The following is a 26254-nucleotide window of genomic DNA, read 5'->3' on the forward strand; positions in this document are numbered from 1 at the left end:
AGGCATCTAATGATCTCATGTCCTTCAGTTTTTTGTAACAAAAGGCGCTGTTCGTAGAGATTCTAAAATAAAAAAATACCAGTTTTATGCATATGAAAATAATGATGTTTTATGTCAGAAACTTAGGAAGCTAAATTTGTGTTTCTTATATAAAATATAGTAAAAAAGTTAGAAGGAAAATATAGTGAGAAAAGATGAAAAAAACCTACCCTAATATGTTGTTTGGATATCTTGCTGGACATCCTAAGAAGTAATATTTAAATACTAGTTTTGCCTTTTGGGAAACAGAGGATGTGATTGGGAACAGAGGTGAGGAGTATGAAAATTAAAATAAGGAAAAATAAAGTAGGAAAAAAAAAGGAAACTGGGCTGTGTCAGCTCAGATTTATTTGGGGCTCTGTAAGCATAAAACACAGAAGAGCTTCTCTTCTGTAGGGTGTAAAAAGGCTTCAATCTTGGTTCAGTCTCCCTCAGAGTTGGTTGGAAAAAAACTGCTGCAATAAACTGTAAGAAGCAGGGAAGCAAACAAGTTTAACCTCAGTGTCTTTCCAGAAATGGTCCTGGAACAGCAAAATCAACCTGTGAGAGCAGCTTCAGGGGAACCCTGTCTGGATGGGGCTGTGTGAGCTGGACAGGTGGGACGAGGAGGAAGAGTGGACATAGAATGTGTCTGTGGCTGAACTTGGTCTGCAAGGCCATCAAACTGAGGTTAGGGGACATCTTTTGTCTCCTGTTCTAGTATAAATTACAGTTTTAGCTGCCACTGTAATGCAGTGTGCCATTTTATGGAATAAAATGTAGACACAAAGAACCCTTTCTGACTGTAAGCTGACACTGTGAGTCATACTGTATTAAAATACTCCAGAATTCTATTGTAGGAGCAGGAATATTGAAGCAAAGAAATGAAAGCCTCCATAGGTTTATGCTAGCAACCATGAAGAAAAGATGTCACAAATCTGTTTGAGGACCAGGGCTTGTAGGTAAAACACATAGCAATATTGAAGTTCTCTGATTTAAATCATCCCAGACATCGTTGGTCAGAAGCATCTCTTAGTCTTGTAACAGAGAAAAATCAGCTTCAGTTAATCCAGATATGTGATTATTTACTTTTTTTGGGCTCAGACAGGGTCTCTGTTACTCTTTTGCCTGGAACCAAGTGAAGGACAAAAGTTGAAAGACAGCTTTGGTTATTAACATTTCTGTAGAAATACAGTGAGTATGTAAAAGATAGCTTTGGCTGGGTATTTTGTCTCTGGTGTGCTCAGCAGTACCCTGGGGGAGGCTTGGTGGTGGCAATCACAGGGAGACAGCTGTGGCTCCCTGATTATCGAAGGATGCTTTTGGCTGGAGTGGGAACAGCTCTGGTCAGACAGCGTAACAGAGTTTACACCAACAAAAGATTTGGCACAACTCCCTTATCTCCCCTATTCTTCCTTCCTTATCTCTAATTTTAAAGATCGGCTAATTTTGTATTTGCAGCTTTCTTCACGTTTGTTGATGTCCAGCTTTGATCTACACCAGCTTGAGTTTACTTTTATGCTCTGCTGAATGCTGCCTTCAGCCTCAATTTCAGAGCTGTGCAAATAAATTATAGCGATGTGTTTAATTAAAGTTTGCCTCATGTCCTGATTGCAGACTGTTGCCTTCTCAGATACAATTTGCAAATATATTTTGGAGTTTTATTTTAGGCAGGATGACTAGTTGAAGGTTATTTAATTGTGATTGATTGTGCATTGGATGTTTCTGCTGCCTTTATTTTGTGAACAACCTGAAAATAGTAGCTGAACGTTGAAGGACAAATGAAGGGCATTGGCCTGGATGAAAGGAGGGGATGTAGTGAGTCTAAACAGTGACAGAACTGAGGGCTGATGCTTCTAGAATTGCATGTGGGCTTTTTGGAGAAATTGTCTTAAATCTCATGAATAAACAATATTAATATTAAATATTTATTTTTCTTCACTACTTCTGTCTTAAATCTCATGAATAAACAATATTAATTAATATTAAATATTTATTTTTCTTCACTACTTAAGAGTTTCTTTAGGGAATCTATTTGTGAAACCTTTTGGTGGGTAGGCAGGAACTGTGAATATGAGAATATGAGGAATATGAGCTTGACCGTGTTATTTTCATACCTGCAGCTTCCACAGTCCTGACCTCCCCTACAGTTTGTACAGAATCCATTCATTAATATGGGTCAGCAGCTTGGCATTTGATAAAATATATCCATTGTTTGAGGTTACTGAGCTGTGGCACTAACAGCAGGTAGCATGAAGAGGAGAAGGCTTTTCACCACAGCCATTCTGTGCGCTGCTTTGGGTTTGTTTTCTGCCAAGCTTTTAAGAGCTCAGTTTAAGAGCTGCTTTCTTACCTGCACTGACTCCATCCTCGTTTTGGTGGTTGTGAGAAACATCCCTTCCTGGGTGTGTACCACCTTTGAGTTTTGTGTTGGGTTTTGGTTTTGTTTTTTTCTGTGGTTTCTTCCCTCAGTCTTTTTGCTTCCTTGTGTGCCCCTGGCAAATCGGCCACAATCTGCCTGCCAGCCAGTGTGTTGGGTACACATGTATAATGCTGTTATTAAATCCTTCTCCTCAGTCAAGTGAACTGATGAGAATGTGATAAGACAAACATATTTCTATTATTATTTTCAAACTATTTATCTTACTTCTTTTTAATTGCCTCAGAATTTGCAAGAAAGCAAGGTTTAAAAATAGTATCCAGCATCTTCAAGGCCCCAGCTGTCACCTGCTTCATATAGTTATTCATATTTTTCCTTTGCAAGACCTATTTTCCTCTCTGTCATCCATGACTGGATGAAGTATGCTCTTTTATTCTGTTTCCTTTTGGAGATAAGTAGAAGAAATTAGGATAAAAATCCATGACTGTGTTGATTGTGGCATTTTTAGTGTTTGTCTTTTCTGCTTTGGGGTGATTCTATTAGAACTTTTAAGATAGAATGTTTACAACTCAGTGAGCATCATCTCGAGACTTAGAAACTAGTAAGTTGTCTAACATAAAATAATTACTTTTCCTAAAAATGTTTGTTTTATCACCTACCCCTACTTCATTTCATGCATGGGGGAATACTACTGAACTCCACAATGCACATCACAATTTGTTCCTAAATAGTCATATCTTTCAAACAGCATAGCTTGAAACGATTCGAGGAGTAAGTACCTAATTCAGATGGATAAAACAACTCATTCTTTAGCAGTTTCCCAGTTTTAGGGTAAGAGGATTTACTGTGGCATAGCTAAACCAGGAAGACAAGTGCTCTTTTTCAGCACCTGATAAAAGGATGAGTTCTCTTTTGTTTTTAAACAGAATTATCGTGGCCACAGGAAAGCAGTTTATCAAATATGGGTAGTTGGGGGTGGGGTATTTCGCTTTTCCAAAAGCTGGTATGTGTAAAATGAGGATTATGTCATGTTGTAAGCATTTCTAAAAAAAGAAAAAAGAAATAATAGGAAATTTAATCTTTATTCATTTCTGGAGGTATTAGGAATGTTGTGACTAAAACAGGCCTTCATGCATCATAAATGGTCTGTCAGCTTCTGAGTGGATTATTAAGAAGGTAGAAATCTGGATTCAATAGAATTCCATTATTTTGAAGTTGTATTTTTTCAATATTTTATTTTATATTAGAAGTAAGAGTCCCAATTAGTTGAGCCCCAGTCCATTAAATAAAACAGAAACTCACTACCCTGAGCTAGTATTGCTGTACTATATTTGATGAGATTTCATTAATACTGCAAACTATTTTGCTTTTTATTACAAATTTTACTCAAGTGTTCAGGTGCAGAATAAAGGAAGGGGTAAGAATAATTTTTATTACTGTTTTCATAATTGAACGTGTACCTGTTACTTTCTGGATTGTATTGCCAAAATGTTATGACTTTGTTCTAATCTCTTGCAGTGAGGTATTGACTTCATTTGGCCAGAAATGAGCCATGTGTAGTTTTACTCAAGAGAAGATTTGATTCAATTATTTTTGTCATTTTAGCTGAAGTTAGAGCGGAGATAAGCTGTGCAGGTCTCTGGGTGCTAGGCTAAATGTTTCAGAATGTGATAAGCTTTGAGCTTTGACACATCCACATTCCATGTGGAAGTTGTGTGATGAGAGCACGTGAAACTCTATATACTATACCCAGCTGCTTCATTATGCAATGAGTTCTTACATGAACTCTCAATATATGAATGTATTTAATAGCTTTGGCATTGGGGCTTGTTTTTAAAATTTGAAGCAAAGCACATGGTTTGCAGAGTGTTTGGGGCAGCAGGGAGTCAACTTCTGGTTTCCACATAATTAAAAAATGAGCTGTGCTTTTTTGCAGGGCCTCCTATTCTGCCTCTCTCTTGTTGAGCACATGTTGCCTGGGAAAGACCAGTGGGCCGCTCTTGAAGATGCAGTTTGCATCCATAAATTAACTAAGAACATCCAAGGGCAGTTCCTAAACACATTCATAATTGTGCAAACATGTAGTTTTGTTGTTTACAGAGCAGTGGATAGCACCCTGGAGAAGCAGTGAGCAAAAGGGATGTGCAGAGAAGCAGCACATGAATGTAGATGGGCAGGGAGCTCGTTTCCACCCAGGCATCCTGGAGAAGCAAATGGTCTGATACTTTGTTATCTTACATATTTGGGTATTGATTTTGCCTCAGGAAAAGTCAGTGTGCTTTCTCTCATACAAATGATGAAAGCTCTGTTTTTTGCTTTTGGAGGATAGGTAGGGAAGGCATTGGGTCCAAAGGAATTAGATGTATCCCTAGAAATGAACCTAGATATAACCTCCCATAACCTCTCAAGCCATGAGACTTCTGAGACACTAATAATTATTGTATCTAATGGCATAGGTGTAGGTAAAAATTAAAATAAAGATGAGACCTACAGAAGGAGGTAAGAATTTTATGAACTTAAGGAAGTACCCTGGTTAAAACCCTTTCCTTATCTGAGATTAATTCTTTAAAACTGGAGGCATGAGATTAGGTAAAACATAAAATACCTTTGCCTAGTATGAAATCTTCACTTGATTTTATCCTATTTTTCAAATACTGTGGTCAGACAGGAAAAAAAATTACATTGACTGAATAGTTTTCTAGTTCTTTAGATATCAAAACCCCCATATATTTCAGAAGAAACAGTATGAAGTGAGAGCTTTCCTGTTCTACATTTCATTATTTGGTGTTAAATCTGATGTTTGCCTGTTCAAAAGTATCTTTTAACTTTGGCTGGCCTTTCCAAATACTTGGTTTGTACAGCACTGATGACATGTTACAGACTTGGAAACTCATCTGAAGAATTTAGAAGAATTTAATAAGACAGGAATCCTGGCAAAGTTTTTGTATGGTTTCAACTTGAATGTTGAGACGCAAACTCACTCAGATACAGTTTTTTTAAGGGTAAATACTTTCCTAAAATACCCATGTTCAGGAATCTACTAAAATTTCACACATCCTACACATCCAGAACAACTGTTGCTAGAATTTAAATAGTTTGTGTAGGGATACTCAAAATCAGAGCTGTTGCCTTTGGCAATGAATCCATACTTCAATTACAAAACTGTACTGGAAGAGAAAACTTTTCCGTGTTGTACTGCTGCTCTTATTTTAATTTTTAAACCCTGATGTAATATTCTTGTGTCTTCTTGTACTTGTCTTTTTATGTGAGCACTTTTATGTGGGATTTAGAGGTTCCAGAATGTCCTCAATGATGTCCTGAGAGCAAACATTCTAAAATAGTAATGTACAAGACTGATTATCCTCTTGCCTTGTTTTCACCAGAATTTGTTGTTATGAATGTGTGAGAAAAATACCCTTGGTCATTCTTAAATTATATATTTTAAAAAAATCCTTGAAAACCCATCTTGAAAAATTTTTCCATCACTGCCAGTGTTTGACATTTAATAATAACTTAGAAATTGTACTATATTTTCTCAGAGTCCTAACTGAAGAGCTGAAGATCTTTCTGCTCCAAACACTTTTAGTTTGAAGTAACTCCAAATAATTTGAAAATTTGCACTAATAGAAAAGTGTACACATCAGAGCATAGTGTGTTACCACTCTAGTTATCTGTGTATAATGCTTGGATAACTGATGGGTTAAAAACAAATACTTCAATAGTTAGGTAAGCTTGCTCAAGAGTCACGTGAGACCACAAAATAAAACTGTATTTTCAGAAGTGACCAGTATAATCACTCATTTCCTAAAATACTTTACAAGACTCTGATTCCTTTCAAGAAAATAAACAGAAGTGAATTAGTATCCGTTAAGTTTTAAATAAATTCTTGTAGCTAATGAGGGGAAGTTCTCATCAGAATCAGCATCACTTATAACCACTGGGGGGAAAAAAAAAAGAGTTTATCACAGCTGTTGAATTGTGAATTAAAACTGCAAAAAGTTATCTGTCAGATTGAACTTTCAAGGTCTTTGCTATTGCAGATATTGATGATTAGAAGTTGGGGTAAGGCAATTGCAGGACTCTGCTCTTGTGCTTATGCAAACAACTTTGTTTCCATGCAAGGAGCACCCTCAGTGATGTGTGTTTGTATGTGTAGCCTGAACTTTGTCTCCTCTTTGCAGGCAGAGCTTGTTGATGTCCAGTATGGGACCATGCAAGACCTGATCCAGATTCAAGCCATCACAAATGTGACCAAAAAAATTGCACTTTTGAAGCTCGGACAATCACCTTTGCTTTACAAGGTTGGTTACACATCAGCTGAATTATTCATTTGTTGGGGGTTTTTTTTGTTTTTGTTTCACTTTCAAAATACCAAAACAAAGAATTTCCCATTTCCCCCCCCCAATAAGTCAGGACTTACTGGCATTCATATTCTTCCTCAAGGCTTCCCACTTCACTCTGCAGTGCCTTTTATGTGCTGTTCATTTTGCTGCATATCTCGCAGTGCCCCAGTACTCTGCGGTATTTTCTCTGGGTGTACTAGAAGCCTTTTGACAAAAAAAGAAGTGAGTGAAAGAAATAATAAAGCAGAAGGGATTGTGTCTGGGGAGGGTGTACATGGGTGCATGTGTATCCATCTTCTCCAACTCCAACCCTGGCAGAGAGCACAGAGCAGGAGCTCATTAATCCCCTTTTGCATTAAACATAATAGACTCAACAGATAAACCACATTTAAACTCTAAACGTGCAGTAACTGCCTTCAGTTGGAAATATCTTATAAACAAAAATGCTGGTTTGACTTTCAGAAAATACAGAAAGTATAGTAGCTCAGTAAATGCTTAAACAATTCATTCCCAATTCACAAAAGCAATTATAAAAGAGCAGTGACTCCAGATCTTGCAATTAAGTGAATCGGGACCTGCTCTGTTGGCCACAGAAAGCCCAGCTGGGACTTCAACACAGATTCAGAAAACAACCACTTAACGTTTTTTCTATAGGAATAAGATTTGTCTCAATAAAAATGCCATTTTCAGCTGAGTAGCTTTAGCTGTTTATTTAAATTATTTAGATGCAATTTAATTATGCCTGTGAAAGGTCAGTTGTCATTGCTGGGTCTCGGTTGTTGCCCATCATTTCCAGCAATAGATCTGATCATGCATTTCACTGCTGACAAAGCCAATGAAACAGCAATCAGGGCTCATAAAGTAGGGATTTGATAAAGATGTAAAGTTTGCTGTAACAGCACTGTCTGTGAGATGGACTTTTTACCAATTTATGTTCCTGTGAACACTCACTGTGTCTGAATTACCGAGCCGAGCAGCCTGGAGTAGGGAAAAGCAGGAGGTGCTGAGGATGAGGAGCATCTCAGGAGCTTTTTGTGTGGGTTGGCTGTAGCCTGGTCCCAAAGATGTGCTATTTAATGGCTGAGGTGCATTAGCTACATTTCTGGTGCTCCAAAAGAATCAAGTTTGCATGTTCAGAGTCTGTTATACAGCACAAACCAAAGTGTGTAGCATGATCAGGAGATTGACTCCAATGTGTGCTCAGGGTCTGAGCTAAAATTACAACCACCCAAACCTACTTTCTGTGCTCTCCTAACACAGGTAGAAAGCTTGCCCTTTTTCTTCAGGCTCTAAGCTACCCTTTTTTAGAATATGATACATATATTCTATATATATATATATAATAGATGTATATATATTTGTGTCTTTTTGGCAGTGAAATAATTGTAAGCCTTACTTTGCTCCTAAGTATCAGAAAAGGTGTAGAAACATTATCAGAAGTAGATGCTCCTTTCCTAAGGAATATTTGATGTGAAATAGTGCCTTAAACTGCAAGTCCTGCTGGTTTAAATGGGCCCAGTATGTCTCTGCTGAATCCACTTTTTGTATCTTTTTCCCCCCGTAATGTTTATGTTTCTGTACTCACTGAGTCTCACATTCCTGTTTTAGCAGATACTGCCCTCTCCCTATATTTTCCTTATCTCTGCCTTCCATGTGCTTGGTTTTACATCACATTAAAACAGAGCACTAGTTCGTAAGAGAGCTGTGGCTATGTATACATATAAATTAGTGGGTTTCTTTCCAATTTTTGTATTTAACTTGCATTTTTCATGGGTTAATTTCCTTTAATTTTTCATTATTATTACTTTGTATTATACAAGTATCTCACTCTGGATTTGAATCTTATTATTACAGACCCTGCACTGAAGTTTCATCTTCATAACAGTTTCTAATTATGTCTTTATTTTTCAGTTGTATCTCCTTTGCACAGTTATGCTTTTTGTTTTTCCCTCTCTCTTTACTGCTGTTTTTCATGTGGGGTTTTTTTTTTTCTATTTTTCTCTTTTGTGTATTTAATTTGCCTTTTTAAAAAATTTTGACTGTTCTTTCTCTTCATACTGAGTCCATTGGAAAAAACCTGAAGGAAATAATAAACTACTACTGCCAGAAAAAAAAATCACCATGAAAACTGAACAGCATTTCTTTTGTTCTTACATCACATTAAGACAAAGGATGTGCTGGTAGAAAAGAGCTTCATGTTCAAGGGGATAATTTACAGAAATAAGTCCAAGGGATGGAAATTTGCATATTTGGAAAAATAATTGTATAAATGACAGTATTTTTGCAGTAGAGGTTTAGTTTGTGGAGATTGGATAAGGTACAAAATTGGGGGAGAATTAAGGTTGGAGTTTCTAGTGTCAGTCTTTCAGACTGGGCCTATCTCTTATATGTTTAGACAGAGAAACTGAAAACAACAGACAGAGTTCAGAGCTTGGAGTAATTTGAAATTGGAATGTAGAGGGAATTTGGAGTATGCAGAAAAGCCTGAAGTTAATGTGCTGTTAAAATATGCAGTTTCGTCTTAAACATGAGTAATTCTGATTAAATTTCGTAAGGTTCATAAATTTAAGCTGCTTTGTGAGAACAAGATTTGCAGAAATCTGACCTGGAGTTATTTTTGTAATTGGATATGATTTTCACATTTCACTGGGAATGTTGTATTTCTGTTCCACTTGATCAGAACATGGTTTCTGGCCAGGGTGAGAGGGGCAGCAGCCATGGCAGTGGGCACATGTCCAGCATCACAGAGACACATCTTTATCCCTTAAGCTGGACCTTTTCAGAGATTGTGTTACTTCAGCCACGTCATAAGTTACAGCTATAAAAAGAACATGGACCCTACCTTTATGCAGGGTATCAACAAGAGCATTGACTCTGTGGGGAAAAAAACCCAAAGCAAAGTAACAAACCAAGTAGTTTAAATTGTGGTGATAAAAAAATGCTATGTCTTTTTTATATACGTACATACATATGGATATATATAGATAGATATTGGAGTGGAGCAGGGGTTTGAGAAGGGGTTTTTACCATTGTTAAAGCACTAGGATCAGTTCGTGAGCAAGATCTATTAAAAGATTAATATAAAAAGTGGGGGGAAAGGAATGGGAGAAATGCTTCAAGGGGGAAGTAGCAGTATTGCAAAGGCAGAATCCTTTTTGAATGCAACTGAAAGGTTCAGGAATTTACTACGCCCAGCACCTGGAGTGGCCATTTTCTATAGCATGACAGACTGAGGCAATGGACTGAGCAGTGGGGCACCCAGGGAGCACTCATGTAACAGGAAACTTGGCCTAACCAAGTTATTTTGGTCTTGTTAGCCAGAATAATTCACAGTGCTGAAAAACTGACAGAAGGAAAAAATTCAAACTGTTACAAGAACTCCTGAAGGGATCTTGTGACTAATCTGAGATGCTTGTAACATCTGGATTGTTGCTGAATAAAGAGGGGGCTGGATTAAGAAAAAAAATCTTCTTCAGCAGGGAGCTGAAACGAGACAAAATGTAGAAGGAGAAGTGAGGGACAGCTTCTGGAGGGAATTGCCATAAAAAGAACACTTATTTTCTCACTTGAGATTGAAGAGTCACTTGAGATTGAAAGTGACTGTCTCCTGGTGTTCTGGCTAGAAGGAAAATTTGTGTTTTGGTGGAACTCGGGCTATTGAGGTCACTGGTGGGGTTGAGTAGCTAGTCACAGGAGGTCAGAGCAGACTCCTGATGTCCTTGAACCAGGAGGATCTATAAATGTGGCTGGTGAAAGGTGATGAAGTTTATGACCAGTGATTAAGCAAATCACTCGTGGTGTAGAACGCCTCCTTGAGAAAGAGCACCTTGAGTTGCCCACTGACAACATATTCTAATAGTATAAAATGTGTGGTGGCAGAAAGATTGGCAAAAGCACCTTGATAGCACCCAGCTCCTGTCCCTAGAGCACATCCGAGTGTGTGCCACTGCTCTGAGCACGTTAAAGAAGCCAGAGGAGGCTTTTTCAGGGAGAACTGCACAGTGGTTTCCATATCCAGCCTCTGGAAATGCCATTAACAGATTCATTTTTTGAAAAATGTTGTGTGTCTTGATCATGATTTAATCTTTAGGGGCTGCAGTTCATGAAAAAGCCATAATTTTTGTCCTAAATTAACTTTTAATAGAGTAACAAAAGCCCCGAAGGCCAAACCACTTCATCTTTAAACTGTTCACATATTAACATTTTTTCTACATCCATTAAATGAAGATGTTGTTCTACTGTGTAAATATCTATATTTATTTTAATAATTTACTGCCTTCGTAAATATTCATAAAATTGCTTTTTAACTGTCATAAAGTTTAAGAATGTGGAGGCTTGGATGTTCATGCAGAGGTTATTGGCAGGCCCTTATAGATAAGGATTTGCTAAATGGAAAATACTGAAGATGTCCAGAATAAAGGCAATTTAATAACTGTGTAAATTTTAAATAAGTTTACTTTGGAAAACGTAATTTCAGTTTTCTACAATGTCTACATTGTTTATTTCCTTCCCTCTGGTACTTTTTATGGCTAGCACATGCAACTGTGGAGATTATAGTTTACATTGTAAATCTCCATTTAACGAGGACCCTCCCTTTCCTTCCATCCCTTCCTCCCTCCCTAGAGATACACAAATATATGTATGTATGTTTATGTACGTATATACAGTGTATGCATGTAAGTATACAAATAAAAACCATGTTAAAAAACCAACTATTTTTAAAGCAACATAAACACTTTATATGCATTTCATTATTAAGGACATTGGAGTTTTGGTTGGGGGTTTTTTGTGGCTTTTTTTGGACAGTGGAACTTTTTTCCAAGGCTCCTAAAGTCTTTATATACACACATTTTCTATATGAGTGCTGTGGGAGTTTTAATGATATTATATCCCTTCCTAAAGCCCTTCTTGAAAAGTCAAGCCACAGATATGGGCAGTATAAATAAAAATTATAGAAGCATGTAAAACCATACCTGGGGATCTGGATCTGAAGGGATTATCTAGTAGCATCTACTGGAATAGCATCCTGTTTTCAGGTTTTCTCTTAACTTAACCATCCTCTTAAAATCTCACTTCGATTCCCAAAATCCTGAGAGTTTCTCTTGATAGTCCAAACTGAATTCCGGTTGATTCATTCAAGTTGTTGGTGCAGAGTTTGCTAATTAGCCATTCGTATTTGTACCGAGTATGCTAGTTCTTATTTTGTCTTGAAGGAAGTAGCAGTTGCTTTGTGCTTTCCTTAGCCTTTGTCTCCCCTGAATTTATCAGAGATGCTCTCCTTCAAGTTAGTTGCTTTTATTCTTTATCCTTTTTCTCTTCCCCCAAAGACTAGATGTAGTGTAGTCATGTTCTTAACCTTCCCCTTCCTCAAACAGCCTCTTTAATCTGTGAGATACCACACAGTCTAAAGAATGGTCCCTTTGCATTTCTTCGCTACTTCCTACATAAATTCTACCTAGGCCTTCAAAAAACTGCACAACAGTCTATACCAAAAAAAGTGTTTATGTAATTGCAATTTCACACTCATCAATCCTGTGTTTTGAATGGTTCTTTTAGTCACCTGTTTGCCTATTCCTGATTTTGTGATTCATGGAATCATGCATAAGCTGTTTTGATCTTTAGTGATTATCAAGAAATTTTATGTTTGTTTCAAAGAAAGACCATTGGCCTTCCTTCATCAGAAAGTGAGAAATTTGAGAGATTGGTAGGCACAGTTCTCAGTTATATTCCTCCTGCCTTGACTGATAGCAGTGCTTTCTCTTGTTCCTTTTGCACAGAAGGAACAAAACATAGTTAATTAGAGAAGCCTGGAGACACCCTGCCTCTGTAACATAAATCTGATCTGGGCTGGGTTGACTAAGAAATGCACCCTCAGCCCACTGAGGAATGTACCAGAGTTAAAAAAACAAGTCACTCCTCACAGATTTATCACTTAATGCTTCATCCTGAAGTCATATTTTAATTCTTTATTGGTAAACTTAGTTTAAAATATAGCTGGGGAAAAAAAAAATAAGGTAGAAATTGTGATACATTTTCCCTGCAGTGTGAGGTACTGTGGGAAAGAAAATCAAGAAGTCCTAGTGACTTGAGAAGTCTGTAACTGATGACTAAAAAAGCAGTGAAATAGAAAGTCACAAACAGTGGTTTTGTATTCCTGATTGGAACCAGGTCACACTGAGCTGCAGTGTTCAGTTCCTAGAAGGCTGTTAGTATCCAGAATAATTTTTAGCTGAGCATGTCAATTTTCCTCCAATTTCATCCAGCATTTGAAGGATGATGTACTGTGACCTGTGCCACCTAAAAGTGAAACAGTGCCAGTGCAGTTATAAATCCAATCTGTATCTGTCCACATGAGTATGAAATAGTTGACAAAAATTTGCTCTCTTACCCCCTTAGTCAAGTGCACTGCAGTAAATTAAAGAGGGAATTCTCACGCCACTTCTTACAGTATAAATGGGAAAAAGTAATTTGCTCTTGTAAGCAGTAAGAAGAATATGTAAGGGGTGGGGTAGGAGAAAAGCAATTGATGTCTGGAAGGAAGCATAATTATAGCACAACTTGTCAATATTCTCTAGTAATTAACATTTTGGTTGCATCAGTAAAAGAACTTCTGGTTATTACTCATTTCCTTTTTGCTTACAAACCCCTGGATTTGTTTGCATGGATGGAGAGATGGGCTATTAGCAGAGTAAACGAGGGGAAATGTAAGTTAATGACCAAAAGTAGGTATTGATTATTCTGCATTTCTGATGCCCCACAGTTTTCCCTGGATGTTTTGAGAAGGCACTGCTGATTTGCAGACTTACTTGTGTTCCCAGCTGGTGTTCTTATTCTCTTTGTCTTCTATGTTGATACAGAAATTTCTGAAGTCCTGCTGGTGACTCAAACAGTGAATTCTTCCTGATTTGACTCAGTGCATAGTCCCATTCTCTTCAGTAACCCTAAACACTTGTATTTCTTTTGGGAAAATGATTCTAAATATTCCTATACTGTTGGGGCCCTGCCCCTGGTCAGCCTCGTTCCCCGTTGGTTGTTTTGTGTTCCCCTGCCTGGCAAGGACCCTCGGGCCCCGTGATTGAGCAGTTTCTTGGCAGATCCTCAGCCATGCAGCTGGAGAAATAAACATCTCTGAAACATCTGCCAAGAATTGGTCCATATTTATTTCTTTCCATGGGCCTCGTTGTCTGGTACATCGTGTTGCAGTATCCTCACAGTAACAATATACTCAATTGGCTGTTTAGTTGCACATTCACTACATGTATTAAATGTATCCTTTGAAAAATTAGTCCATCTCCCATAATGGATTGCTATTTCCTGAGGGGAAAGGCTGACCAGTATTATAGGAGGTCTCCTCCTTTCAGTGCAGTAAAATCGAGTGAGACACTAAGAGGCTTCCATTCAAACATGGACAATGGCTGACTCATAAAGAATTCATTGTGGGGTCTTCTGAAGCTCTTGTCTGATTTTAGAGGTGTGAAACTCGAGCATAATTTTCTATTTTATCAAGCCCTTAAAAAGTGAATAGTAAATGCAATCATCCAATTTACTGTGTGAGTGCTGTGTCCTGATAAATGGTGCAAAGTCAACTGAATTGGCTTTTCTGTGAAGCAACTGTTCTGAAGCAGAGCTGACAAAGATACCCATTGCCTCAATTTGTACCCTAAATCCACACATGATCCACACTTGTGTGCAGGGCAGTGGGAAACACCACTTTGTCTTTCCTTCATAAAATCTAAACCATTTTAATTTGCTCTTCCTGCAGATGCACTGGTCGTGCTTCTGCTAGTGGTCTTGGCTCTTTTTTTGTTGCTTATGTAGGGACTGATAAGCATTTTTCTCCTACCCAAGCTGCTAATTGAGCTGGTTTTTTGCATTAGTTGAGCTTGGATTTCACAAAAGAGCCATTGACAGACAAATTATCTGGGCCTTTTCCCAGCTCATGTGTTTCCAGCACATTTCAACAATGGCTGAGAAAGAAGGAAAGGAAAATGGAAGATCCAGGAGCTTTGAGTAGGGATGAGGGATGAATATATAAAATCTCATCCTGCCAGAACAGATCTACCTGACTTTTGGTTCTTTCAAAGTGTCAGCCACTGGACTGGGTGAAGCAATGCCAGGAATTTTCAGAACTGCCCACTTCAGTAGCTCTGCAGAGGAGAGGCACAGACCAGCACTGTACATCCTGCTTATATTTGATATTTTCTGGAGTAGTGATCAGAGCAAAAGGTCATCTTCAGGCAACAAGTGTTGTATGAAGTACTGCCCTCATTGTGTAGTGGGTTTGACATGGGTATGGCATGTTCCATAGTAGTTGCTGGTTTATTATTTTATTAGGAAGAAGTTATGATTCTTCTCTGACATTTTATGCTCTTTATAGTCTTTTCTCCTCATTTCAGAATACTTCATAATAATCAGTTTATTTACGTATCTGTGAACTGAGAAACTGGGTTGAAAGGTATCAAAAGTCACTATTCTTGAATAAAGTATTTATGTAAAACATGCTTTAAGAAATTATAGAAGTAAATAGTTCTGTTCCTAGAATCAGTGTTTTATTTGAAAACCAGGACGTCACAGATTGCTCAACTGAAGAATGATTTTCATGCCTTGTGGCTCTTTAGGAAATACAGCCAGATCCAGACCTTGGTTTGATTTTGTGTTGGTTCTGCATGTCTTTAGAGACGACTGTGAGACTTGGTTCACAAAATCAACACTTGTGATTTATGCATGAAAATCTGAATTCTGCCATTTCAAATACACCTGTAATTTGCCATGTGATCAGAACTCTGAGTAGAAACATGAACTTGCTGGATGCTGAGATCCAACCTTTTCATTTGCATCCATGGAACCAGTGTGTTTTACATTCTATAATGCCAGCCTATGGAAAGTTTTTATTATTTTCCCTAGGATTATTTGACTTGCTCTTTTCAGATTGTCTGTAGCTGGATTTTGTGGAGCACAGATGGTTAAAATATGTAACTTCCCCTGGAGAGGGAAGAGGTGGCTTTAGCATTATATTTTTTAATTTTCCCTTTGCCTGCATAATGCCACAGAACAACAAAGTCAAACTTTCACTCTTAGCCATTTGGGCCTCTTGATGCCTGTGCATGAATTTGAAAAGAAAAGCACCAAGTCCATCATCACAAATATAATTGGCACCCTCTTTGCAAGTACAGCAATAACCACTTGGAATATTTTGTTTCGATTGCCAAAACATTAAACTAACCTTCTGTGCAGAAGGCAGTTCTTCCACAGCGAACATATTTTCACTTAACAGGAGAAGATTGTGCATTTCAATATGAGAACTCAGGCATTTTAATTTCCTCTTTCGGTCTCAGTGAATAATTCACAAACACAACATGCACAACAAAGTTAGGCTTATGTTGTTTTCTCTTGATCGAGGTCTAACAAAATGGCAGCTTCCTTTATAGGTTATCCTGCTACATTCTCATGTTTTTAAGTGAGTTTGGTTTTTGTTCTTTGGTTTCTGGATTTTTTCTTTGTGCTTTTGTGTTTATGTTTAGTATTGAATTTATTCTAGGTAATTTTCTGAGAGTAATTCTCCGTATTTGGAGTTGTGATCATTCAAGGTGATTGATTTTTTTGTTTCTTTGGGGGTTTTTTTGTTGTTTGTTTTCAAAGCATTGATTGGGATGCTTTTTGGGATAATCAATCAGGGTTGTTGCAAATAAAAAGATTCCTGAAGTTCCTTATGGTCATTGGGAGAGAAAACAAAAGTCACATGATCACAGTCACTGGAACCTTAAGTTAAAAAAGTTGGGGTCTACTTTCCTTGATTGATTTAGAATGCTGTATAATAACTAGTGCAGTTTTTCATTATTTGTTTCAAATTTCACATCTCTTGTACACTCAGATTTCTCTAAAAATCAGGTTCTTCATCAGATAAAAAAACCTTAACCAAACAAACCCAGCTGCCGAGGAAAGCCTTGTAATTGTGAATAATCACAGAATGTGCATGGGCTGCGATTTGTCAGGGCAGCTCAGTTATGTGTAGATGCAGGTAATATTTCAGATGGAGGACAGTGTGTTTGCATTTTGTGAAGGCTGGAGGAGTGCCTGCACTGACAGTTTAACCTGTTATTTATGTTTTCCCACTGTCAGTTACTATGCAGCCATGAGAATTCTTACTACACAGCCTCAGAGGTGACCTTGAGGTGACCTAGAGAGACCTCCTGTTCAATAAGATGGAAGCATATATTTCACTTCTGAGTCAATCTTGGTTTTCCCTGGAGTGGGAATTGACTATATTGCTTCTTATGTCAGCATTCAGTTATATGTGATGGTTTTATGTTATAAAATGTCCACTGGGGAAATGACCTGACAACTCATTTCAGTCAGGCCTCCACTGTAATCTCAGAGGAAAAATGATAACATTTAATCCACTTAACCAACTGGGCATGTCCCATTCCTGTTTACCATATTAGAGAGTGTAAGAAAAACAGGCAAGCCCAAATCTGCTAGTTCAGGCCATTCTTGGATTACAGGCTGAAGAAATCTTTATGAAAGACTAGAAATTAATTAGTCTGGAGCATCTGTGTAGAAATTACTATCCCTTACAATAAGGTGCTTCAGTGTTCCTTAAAAAGGAGATACAAGGAGGGCATTTGGAATGCATAGGAGAGCTGGGATCTGGCCTCCTCTTCCTGCCTAAGAACAGTCCCATTCAAAGCAGAATGTATTTGTCTTTCTTGGTTTGAAATACCTACAAGGACTGTATGTATATTATTTGCACAGTGCTTCACACTTGACATTAATGGCAGCATCTTTAAAAGATGACTTTTGCCTTCAGCAACGTGGGGTTGGAGGTATGGTACAGTGTGATGAAACTACAGATATTTTCATTACAGGGTATTTAATTTAAATTTAATTCCTTTTCAATGTAATGTGATCATCAGAAAATAGCTAATTAGGAAAGGTTAAGATATTAGTATTTAAAAATATATATGTGAAACTATCATACACAGAAATCTATTTTGCTGTGACATTTGTACATACAATAGAATCTGTTTGCAAATGCCTTTTGTTTTCATGTGTGCCTTTTCTGCATGTACTTTTTTTCTGAAAAACTTGGACTCCTTGGAACTGTAAAATGAATCTTACAAAAAATGTAATATGTTTAATGATTTCTTAATTGATAATTAATTCATTTATATTGTTTGCAAGTATACCTGACTGGATGAACTTTGATGCGAGTACTGTACAGATTCACTGGAAGTTGCAAGGACAAAATCTGACATTGTCACTCATCATGCTTTATTTTTTTTGGAGGTGAAGTTATTTCAAGGCATACAGAAAATACAGAAACTAAGATTTGCTTCTGACCTGCCAACAGTGCAGAATTGTTCAATACTTGGTGATAGCAGTGGTAACAGGGGAAGAGTAGCTTAAATTGCCTATTTCTCCCTTTTTCTGTTCGCAAGCAAACAGAATAAAACTACAAGTATGTTATTTAATTTCAAGAAAACCTAAGTTTTGATATCCAAATTAGCTTGATTGTTAATACAACAGATCTTAGTTCTCAGTAAAGAGATAAGCTTGATGCAGTGAGGTTTCCAGAAGAAACAGGAAAACACCACCTTATGTTTAAGCACATTAAAACTCACTTTATTTAATATGAAAAACATGCTTGTTGCAGAGTATGTTTTACAGAACAATTCCCCTTTAGCAAAAGAAGCCATGGGTGGTGTGTGGTCAGGTAAAACTCTCACATGACAATAAGGTCACGGCCATCACACAGCACCTTGGCTGTTGAAATCCTGTCACCATGAACTGTCATGGTGAAGTGCACAGACAATCTCTCATCCAGACTGATCAGCTGCTTAGTCTTCTGTCAAGAAGTTCTTATGGACCAGAAAAATCTCTCCTCCTTTCTGTCACTGTGAGAACATAATGTAAGAAATGCCCTCTGTCAGCCTGATATCCTTCCTTGGCATGGCTTGTGCTTCAGGGAAGAGGATGGGTTGCAAAGCAAGTAGGAGGTAATATTTTTTTTCCCCCTGGTATCCTTTTCCTAAAAATGACAGTCACAGGTGTCTTGACTCCCTGAAGTGGAGGATATGTCTGGAGCAATTTAATTATAATCATGACTGTTCTGTGAAATGGGGTTTCTCTCTACAATAACTTTTGGAGGTGAGGTCCTCTATGTAAACACTTAAACATTTCTTGATACGGAATTGGACATTTGGGATAGCACATATATAAAACTCTGCTAATGCTTTCCCATTTATTATGAGGGGGAAGGAAAAAAAAAGATACACAAAATATTCCAGTTTCAGTCTAAACCTGAGCAGCCCAGAGTAACTGATGCAATTCTGAGGGTGCCAGCTGCATGCTATCCATTGATCTTCACCCTTTAAGGATATTAGAGATTTTTTTTTTCCTTGGACTCACGATTAATAGTGTAATGAGTTCTTAACAAATCTGTGCTCCTTAAACAACACCCCAAAAAATTGTAAGCTTTTATTCCTGAATTAAGCTAGTTGGTATCTCATGCTCAAGGTGTGTTGCACGATGATTTGTTTTGCCTCTGAAGGTGTTTGTAGGGACAGAGATATCTTTGATATTTCTGTAACCCTGTTCTCTAATTAAACTTGAAGAGCAATAAAAACCCAACCTAACATAAAACAATGGCCCTCTGAAAGAGTGTTTTCCAGAAAATTTCAGTTATTTTGTTCCAGAAAAGATCTCAGATGGTAAGCCTGGAACTTAATGTCAGTGACTGTGAAATGAAATTAAGATAAATATTTCTAAGACAGACTTCAAAGTTTGAAGTTTTTTCTTAATAATCAAAGATTATTGTATTGGGAGCAAGGAGTTGATTTGTGTCAGAAAAGGGTTTTACTGTCAGAGCTGCCTCCTTAACTCAGTATCTTCATGGAATGTCATGTGAACAGATGATTCTCTTCAGCAATTTTGTCTGAAAGGACAGTTTAGTAGATGTGGACAAAATCTCAAAAAGGTAAATTTGATTTTAAAACCCCTGTCATCCTGCTCTAAGTATCTTAACAGAACTGTGTAGGCCCTTGTTGGAAAGATGAGTATAAATTAGTTTCTCTGTTGGTTTAAGTTGTATCTATTTCTACAATTAACTATCTTTATGTACTTTGTCGATTTTAGGATTAATCTTTAGCATTTGCTGTCAAAAAGAATCATAACAATTATGTGTATATTATTTTTCCATTTTCTGAGATAAATAGCTTCCTGCACATGAAATCACAGAATAATTTAGGTGGGAAAAGACCTTTAAGATCTTTAAGTTCCTTCAGCACTGCCAAACCCACCACTAAACCATGTCCCCAAGTGTCACATCCACACATCCTTTAAATCCCTCCAGGCATGGTGACTCCACCAATTCTGTACTGCCTTTTCCAATGCTTGATAACCCTTTTGGTGAAGAATTTTTTCCTAATACCTAATTGAAACTTCCCCTGATGCAATTTGAGGCAGTTTCCTCTCATCCTGTCACTTCTTACTTGAGAGAGGAGACCAACAAATAAAGGTCAGAAAGCCTGAATTTTAGATTCTTAGCAATTTAAGTTTATTAACACTGAGGGTGTTATTTTGATGTAAAGCTGGTGCAGTTAAATGCAGGCTAAGGCCTGTGATTGTCATCTTCATTCTGTGTCAGGCCATTCATTCATTACATGCCCCTGCAGCATAACTTAGTGTTGAGAGGGAGCTTTTATTTGGATTTTTAGGTTTGGCATTTCTTTGTTTTTGTGTTGGTTTTTGTTTTTTTTCCCCCCAGAGCAAAATTGTGTATTCTTTAAATACTTTTCCTGTAAGTTCTTCTGAGGTACAGTGGTGTAACAGGTGTTGATTGATCATGAGTTTTATTGTACTTCTTTTTCATTCATCTTACAGCCGCAGTATTCTGTTTGTCATTTAGAAAGTTTAGTGGGGTTCTAGGAGCTGTAAGTGGTGCTAAATCTTTTCAGTGGGCCCATTGGAGTGAACTGTATTTTTTTTTTTTTTTTAACATACAAGGTTTCAAAAGATATTTTCGTTTGGTCTTCCCCAAGAAATTGTCAGAGAGACAAAAATACTGTGCTGTCAATGACCTACTGGAGGACAAGAGTGACAGAGCAAGAGTGTTACTGCCACATCTTCCTTAACCACCCTTGGTATGACCTTGCTTTGGTATTGGGGTCTTCCTTTCCTAATCGCTGCATAAAAGAAATTTTTGTGACAGAAAATTGGACTTATTTTTCACATTTTATATTTTTCAGGGGAAGGACATAATTTTGGATTGATGTTTTGGAACTAATTGTAGACTGGTGTTACTGAGGAAGAGCTGGGGGTTGTTGGTTTGGCTTTTTTTTTCTAACTGCTGGTGAATGAATGACTTTGTAGTGCTTTGTGGCTGCCAAACTAATCCAGCTGCCTTCCCTGTTCTCATCAAGTACTTCAACCTTGGACCTCCTTCATGTAGCTCTTTCTACTATTTCATTTTGGTGAAATGGGCTATTTAGTAGGTCACAGGAGGAGGCAGAGCTCTGTTTTACTGATGTGCTGAGTGGAAAGCAGTGCAAAAGAAAGGACCTGGGAAGACACAAAAGCTGTACATGTTGGCTTTTTCAGCTGTTGTATCTTTTGTGTAGATTGCCCACAGTTCTGCTGTACCAGAGTTATACATTATGTGGTGCTTCAGTTTATTACATATTCCACTTTAAACCTTGATGTTCAGTATGAAAGATGCATTCATGATAAGTCCTGTGTAGCACAGTTCATGAATAAGTTCTTGTGGTAAAAAATCCTAGTTTTGGAAATGTCAGTGAGGAAACAAAATCAAGACTAGTGTAGTTTTTAATTTTGGAATTTCTAGGGGAGCTTAGGAGAGGAAATCGGCACTGATAATTTATAAAGAACTGTTATTGCTAAGGTTTGTAATAACTTCTTTAATATTTATAGTTCTTGAAATGACTTTATGCACTGGGGCACATTCTTCACGATCACTTCTTTTATCACTCCAGGTTTGTGACTGTTTTTCTAATAAGGAAAATAAATAAGTTCATTCTGAGTATTGATTTACTTAAAGGCATGCTAACCAAGTAGTTAAACACTGCTCTTTTCTGTAAATGAAACTGAAATATTCATTAACCAATTAATAATATTCAGTTTTCCTAGTTGATATATAGATATGCCTGAGGCTTATGTATAGCACACTCTATATCATTATATGTTCTACTTGGAAACATAAAATTAAATAAAATTTAAATTTAAAAATACATAACACTGTTATACAGCCTCAAAAGAGACTGTTATATTACATTCAAGGCATTATTTCAAAAGCATGAAACCTGGATGCAGTGTAATAGACCAGGAAAGAGTTGAGCAGGGAGTGTGTTTTGTACTTACAAAGAACAAAACAAAGATTAGAATCTTTCAGTAGTAATAATTGGATAATAATGGTGGAATAGTAAAATAAGTGAATAGGTACTGTTTTGGCCCAGGTCCAGTGAAGGCAGCTGTGTTTTAACAATCTAACAGTTGTGCTAATATGCAATTACTTGGGGCAGCAAATGTGCCTTAACTGAGAATCTCTGTCTGGTTGCTGTGTGGGTTCTGATAACATCTGCTGGTGCCTTGGTGGATACCATACAACAGCTACACTCTTGGAGCTAGGAAAGTCATAATCCTACTTTGATCTTGGAGATACAAGGATGGCTTGGGCTGTTTGGATTTCAACACTGCTAACTTCCAGTGTCATATTCCAGGCACTCCAAGGATATTTACATTTTAGTTGGGAAAAGACCGTAGAAAGAATCAAAGGTTATGAGTTTACACTGCATCTGAGGCACAGTGAGGGATGTTTATACAAGTAGGTATTTCCCTTGCTCTCTGCTCATGTACTCCCTTAGTCTTGCAGATTATTGAAGGCAGGCTGGAATGAGATGAGCTTTAAGGTCCTTTCCAACCCAGTCCATTCTGTGATAGCACGACTGGGGTATCTCCTGGCTGGGAGCTCACTGCTGGAGTCAAGAGTGAGAAGAAAAAGACTGCAGAGAGTTGAAGCTCACCTGAGGTTGGGAGCAGGTGCCCTAAATGTTTGTGGTGAGCAGAATGGCTGCTGGCACAGTGGCACTGCAGCCACTTCACCAGGGGAATACTGCTTTGATTTTTGTGCTCTGCACAAGGTGCAGAAGGGTGAGGGGAACCTGACACCACGGCTTTCTGAGTGAGAAGTGCCTGTGCTGGGAACAGTGTTTGAAAATTGGATCTGCTCATCTTAATTATTTTTTCTAGTGGTAGGAAAGCAAATAAATAAGAAAAAAGAGCAAGGGGACATTGGCAGATTTGACTCACATCTGTGACTCTGTTGGCAGTTTGGTGGATTTTGGATCAAAAGTTGGGTAAAATGCATAAAATCCAACAAAGGGTCTAATCAGTTTATTCTTGATGATTTAGCAAGATATAATTATATCTTTATGTAATTGTTTTTTGTATGATGGATCTTCATCTTTAGTCTCTCTGTAATAGAGTCTAAACATAGACTGGAATAACCATAAACATAATCAGAAACAACAGTTTCAGTGTGAACAGGGAAATGCTATTGGCTTTCTGGAGGTTGCTCATCTGGACATTCCTACAGCCTGTTTCTTTTTAATGTTTACTGAATATTTAATGAGACTTATTATGCACACAGTGTTCCTCTACATGCTTATTTAGAAGTGAGTAGTATTTCCTGAAGATGTAGGAAAGCAATCGCAATATGGAAGGCTTTGTATTATATACTCATCAAATAATGAAGCATTTTTTCTGGACTGTAAGCAATTCAATTATTTTGTTTCTGAAATAAATTAAGTAAAGCTTATTGAGTCCAATCAGCCCTTGTTTCTAGGGAATTGTAGTTCAATTTCATTTTTAATTAGATTGAACATTGTGAATTTCTTAGCAGTGGTAAGCAAGATCTGGCAATAAAATATGCACTCAATTTGTATTAAAAGTTGCTAAAATCTAGTGCAGGGAACTGGCAGTATATCTGGCTTATGTTTAATTGTCCAAATATCCTGTTGTGAAAAATCCCATTTTTAAAAACTGCTGATGTGTAACAAATTACTTTTCTTTGATAAAACTATATAGAAGATGAGCAGGCAGCAAACAGGAAAAAGTATGGGACAGAACATTCAGTTCTTGATAAGCTTAACACCACATGTAGGACCAGGATGTTAAAATTTTTTCTGTGCAAGGATTACAGAATTAAACCAAGATGCTTTTTGGTTTAGAGAGAGTGGGGGGAAAAAGCCTCCAAAGGTTTTTCCTCAACCGGTACAGCTGTCCAGAGGTCAGTGCATGGATTTCCAGTCAAACTAGCACACAACAAGCTTGGGACCAGTGCTAATTGAAAAGTCTACTGTCCTTGGATAGCACTTACCTGATAGAGGAGTCTACTTAAAAATACAATGGATGGTAAACTGATGTGCAAAGTAGCTCTTACTCATCACTGCCATACAGCCCCATCGCTCAAATGCAGATTCTTCTGATTAACATCCTAAAGTTTCTTACCCTTCCCTCCTGCTTTTCTTCCCACATTCATTAGGACATCCAGGAAATACAAAATAAAAGTCTCCCTTCCCTAGAAATAATCTTTTAGATATTAAAAAAAACACCCAAAATTCTGAAGATTGTGAATGACAATTTTAGTCTGGAGAGTGATGAAAGAAAATGTCTTTAAAAATCTTAGATATACATATCAGATTCTTTCAAAAAATAAATGCACTTCATGTTAACTTTTCTATGGTAGTAACTACATCGAAGTCTTAATATCTTTGCATGATACAGAGCAGCTGTTTGATTTTGTATCATTCCTGTATATGTCACTGTATGGCAGGAATAGTTGATAAATTCCACTGCAATATATTTTCCCCCTTCTAAGACCTTTATGGCAGCAGCCTGTCATTTATGAGACCACCGTGTATGCATTTATGGCTGTTTGAAGTTTTATGCAGCTTAATCCCTTTCCCATCCCTGTTTGTTCACTTTAACAATGGTGCCATTCCTCTGGCAAGGACGGTGTTTGAGCTGGAATGGAAAGATGTGTTTGTTTTCATGGTCCCCGTGCAGCAGCCATTAAACTGGCTGCATCCTCCTCTTTTACAGCCTTAGCAGAGGCCAAAACCTCTGCAGACAGAGTTCTGTCACAGACTCCTTTGAACAGTGTCTCTTGAATGTTTTTGATGGAGAATGTTGGAGCGTGATTAAACATCAAGTGCAGTATTAAAAATTCAAGGTGCAACCAAACCTTACTTGTTAAAAATAGGCAATTTGGAAGAGTGGTATATAAATGAAGATACCTGTATATAAGTGGGTTTTTTCCACCTTGAGTTTTGTGTTACCACAGCCCCTTCCAAGTGCTCTGTATTACAGTAGGTAATTGAGAGGACAGCAGCATATGATTACACCCACAATATCTAAATCTTATTTTTCTACCCAAACAATCTGTTACAGAAATAAAAAGATGTTGTGTCACTGAGATCTTCCAACAGTTTCAGTGTAACTTTCCCCTTGCTTGGTAATTTTATGTACTGCCAATTAGTCAAGTGAGATGGGAGATCCTTTCAGAACATCATGATTTTAATTGGGACTTCAGTAGAAAAGAGTAATTAATAACATTTAACCTGTCCAGTAAAGCTGTGTCTCAGATTAATGAACCATGTCTTCTGCACATTGCACTATGAATTGAAAAATGCAGCAGTTAAAAACTGATTACTGTTTTTTGTCTAATTAATGCTGATCATTGCACTGAAGTATAATGACAGTAGGAGATTTTCTTTAAATTAATATATTTGATTTTACTCAGAATAATATGTATTAGGTACATACATGTATTTCTTCATGTATGTTTGATACACTTTCTTCCTCTTAAATACTATTGTGTAAACGGTATAATTTTTTTTTCTAATTAGTTTTTCTTTAAACTATTTTCGTTTCCATGCTCCATAGGTATTATGACTTTGAGTATAAAATTCTGCATGCATTTTTGTGTGGTTTATCTGGAAGGGACAAAGAAAAGGGGATGAAAATTATATAGAGACAATCAACATATAAACAGGAAATTGTTTCTTCTTTTCTGTATGTGCTATGTCCATGTTTTGCTTTGTTATCACTGAATGGACTTGTAATAAACAGTGGAACTGTGAATCTGCCTTTAGGAAGAGGAAGAGTTTTGGCCTCAAGTTATATGGAGGAGGTTGTATGTTAGAATAACAACATGATCCCATATTAACTTTGCTGTCAGTAGTTGGCACTTAAAGTCCTTTGTTGTCTGATGAGCTGTGATGTAATTAACACTGTAGCAGTCATTGCGTAAAATAAAATTTTTTGCAATTTTGTGTATAGCTTTAAGGAGATTTAAGTAGTGTCAACTGCCCTTTTAAGCATTAAAAAAATACCTTCTTCTTAAGACTCTGTAAGTGCTTGTAGCTAAACCATGCTTTATCCCTTTGTTTAGGGTTCTGTTACTTTGCCAGACACAGACATAATTTTGATATAAAAA

General features: G+C 37.3%; 1 protein-coding gene across 8 annotated transcripts in view; it reads left to right on the forward strand.

The window, feature by feature from the left end:
* The window catches only part of NAALADL2 (N-acetylated alpha-linked acidic dipeptidase-like 2), a 395166-nt gene that overhangs the window by 219801 nt on the left and 149111 nt on the right, over positions 1–26254 (forward strand). For all 8 annotated transcript variants that reach the window (XM_017726896.1, XM_017726897.1, XM_017726895.1 and 5 more), the window contains one exon: positions 6580–6699. In XM_017726896.1, coding sequence (XP_017582385.1) covers positions 6580–6699 — 120 coding nt within the window. The remainder of the gene's footprint in view (positions 1–6579; positions 6700–26254) is intronic.

The sequence above is a fragment of the Corvus brachyrhynchos genome, unplaced genomic scaffold (genome assembly GCF_000691975.1).
Source record: "Corvus brachyrhynchos isolate BGI_N302 unplaced genomic scaffold, ASM69197v1 scaffold162, whole genome shotgun sequence".
Classification (NCBI taxonomy): domain Eukaryota; kingdom Metazoa; phylum Chordata; class Aves; order Passeriformes; family Corvidae; genus Corvus; species Corvus brachyrhynchos.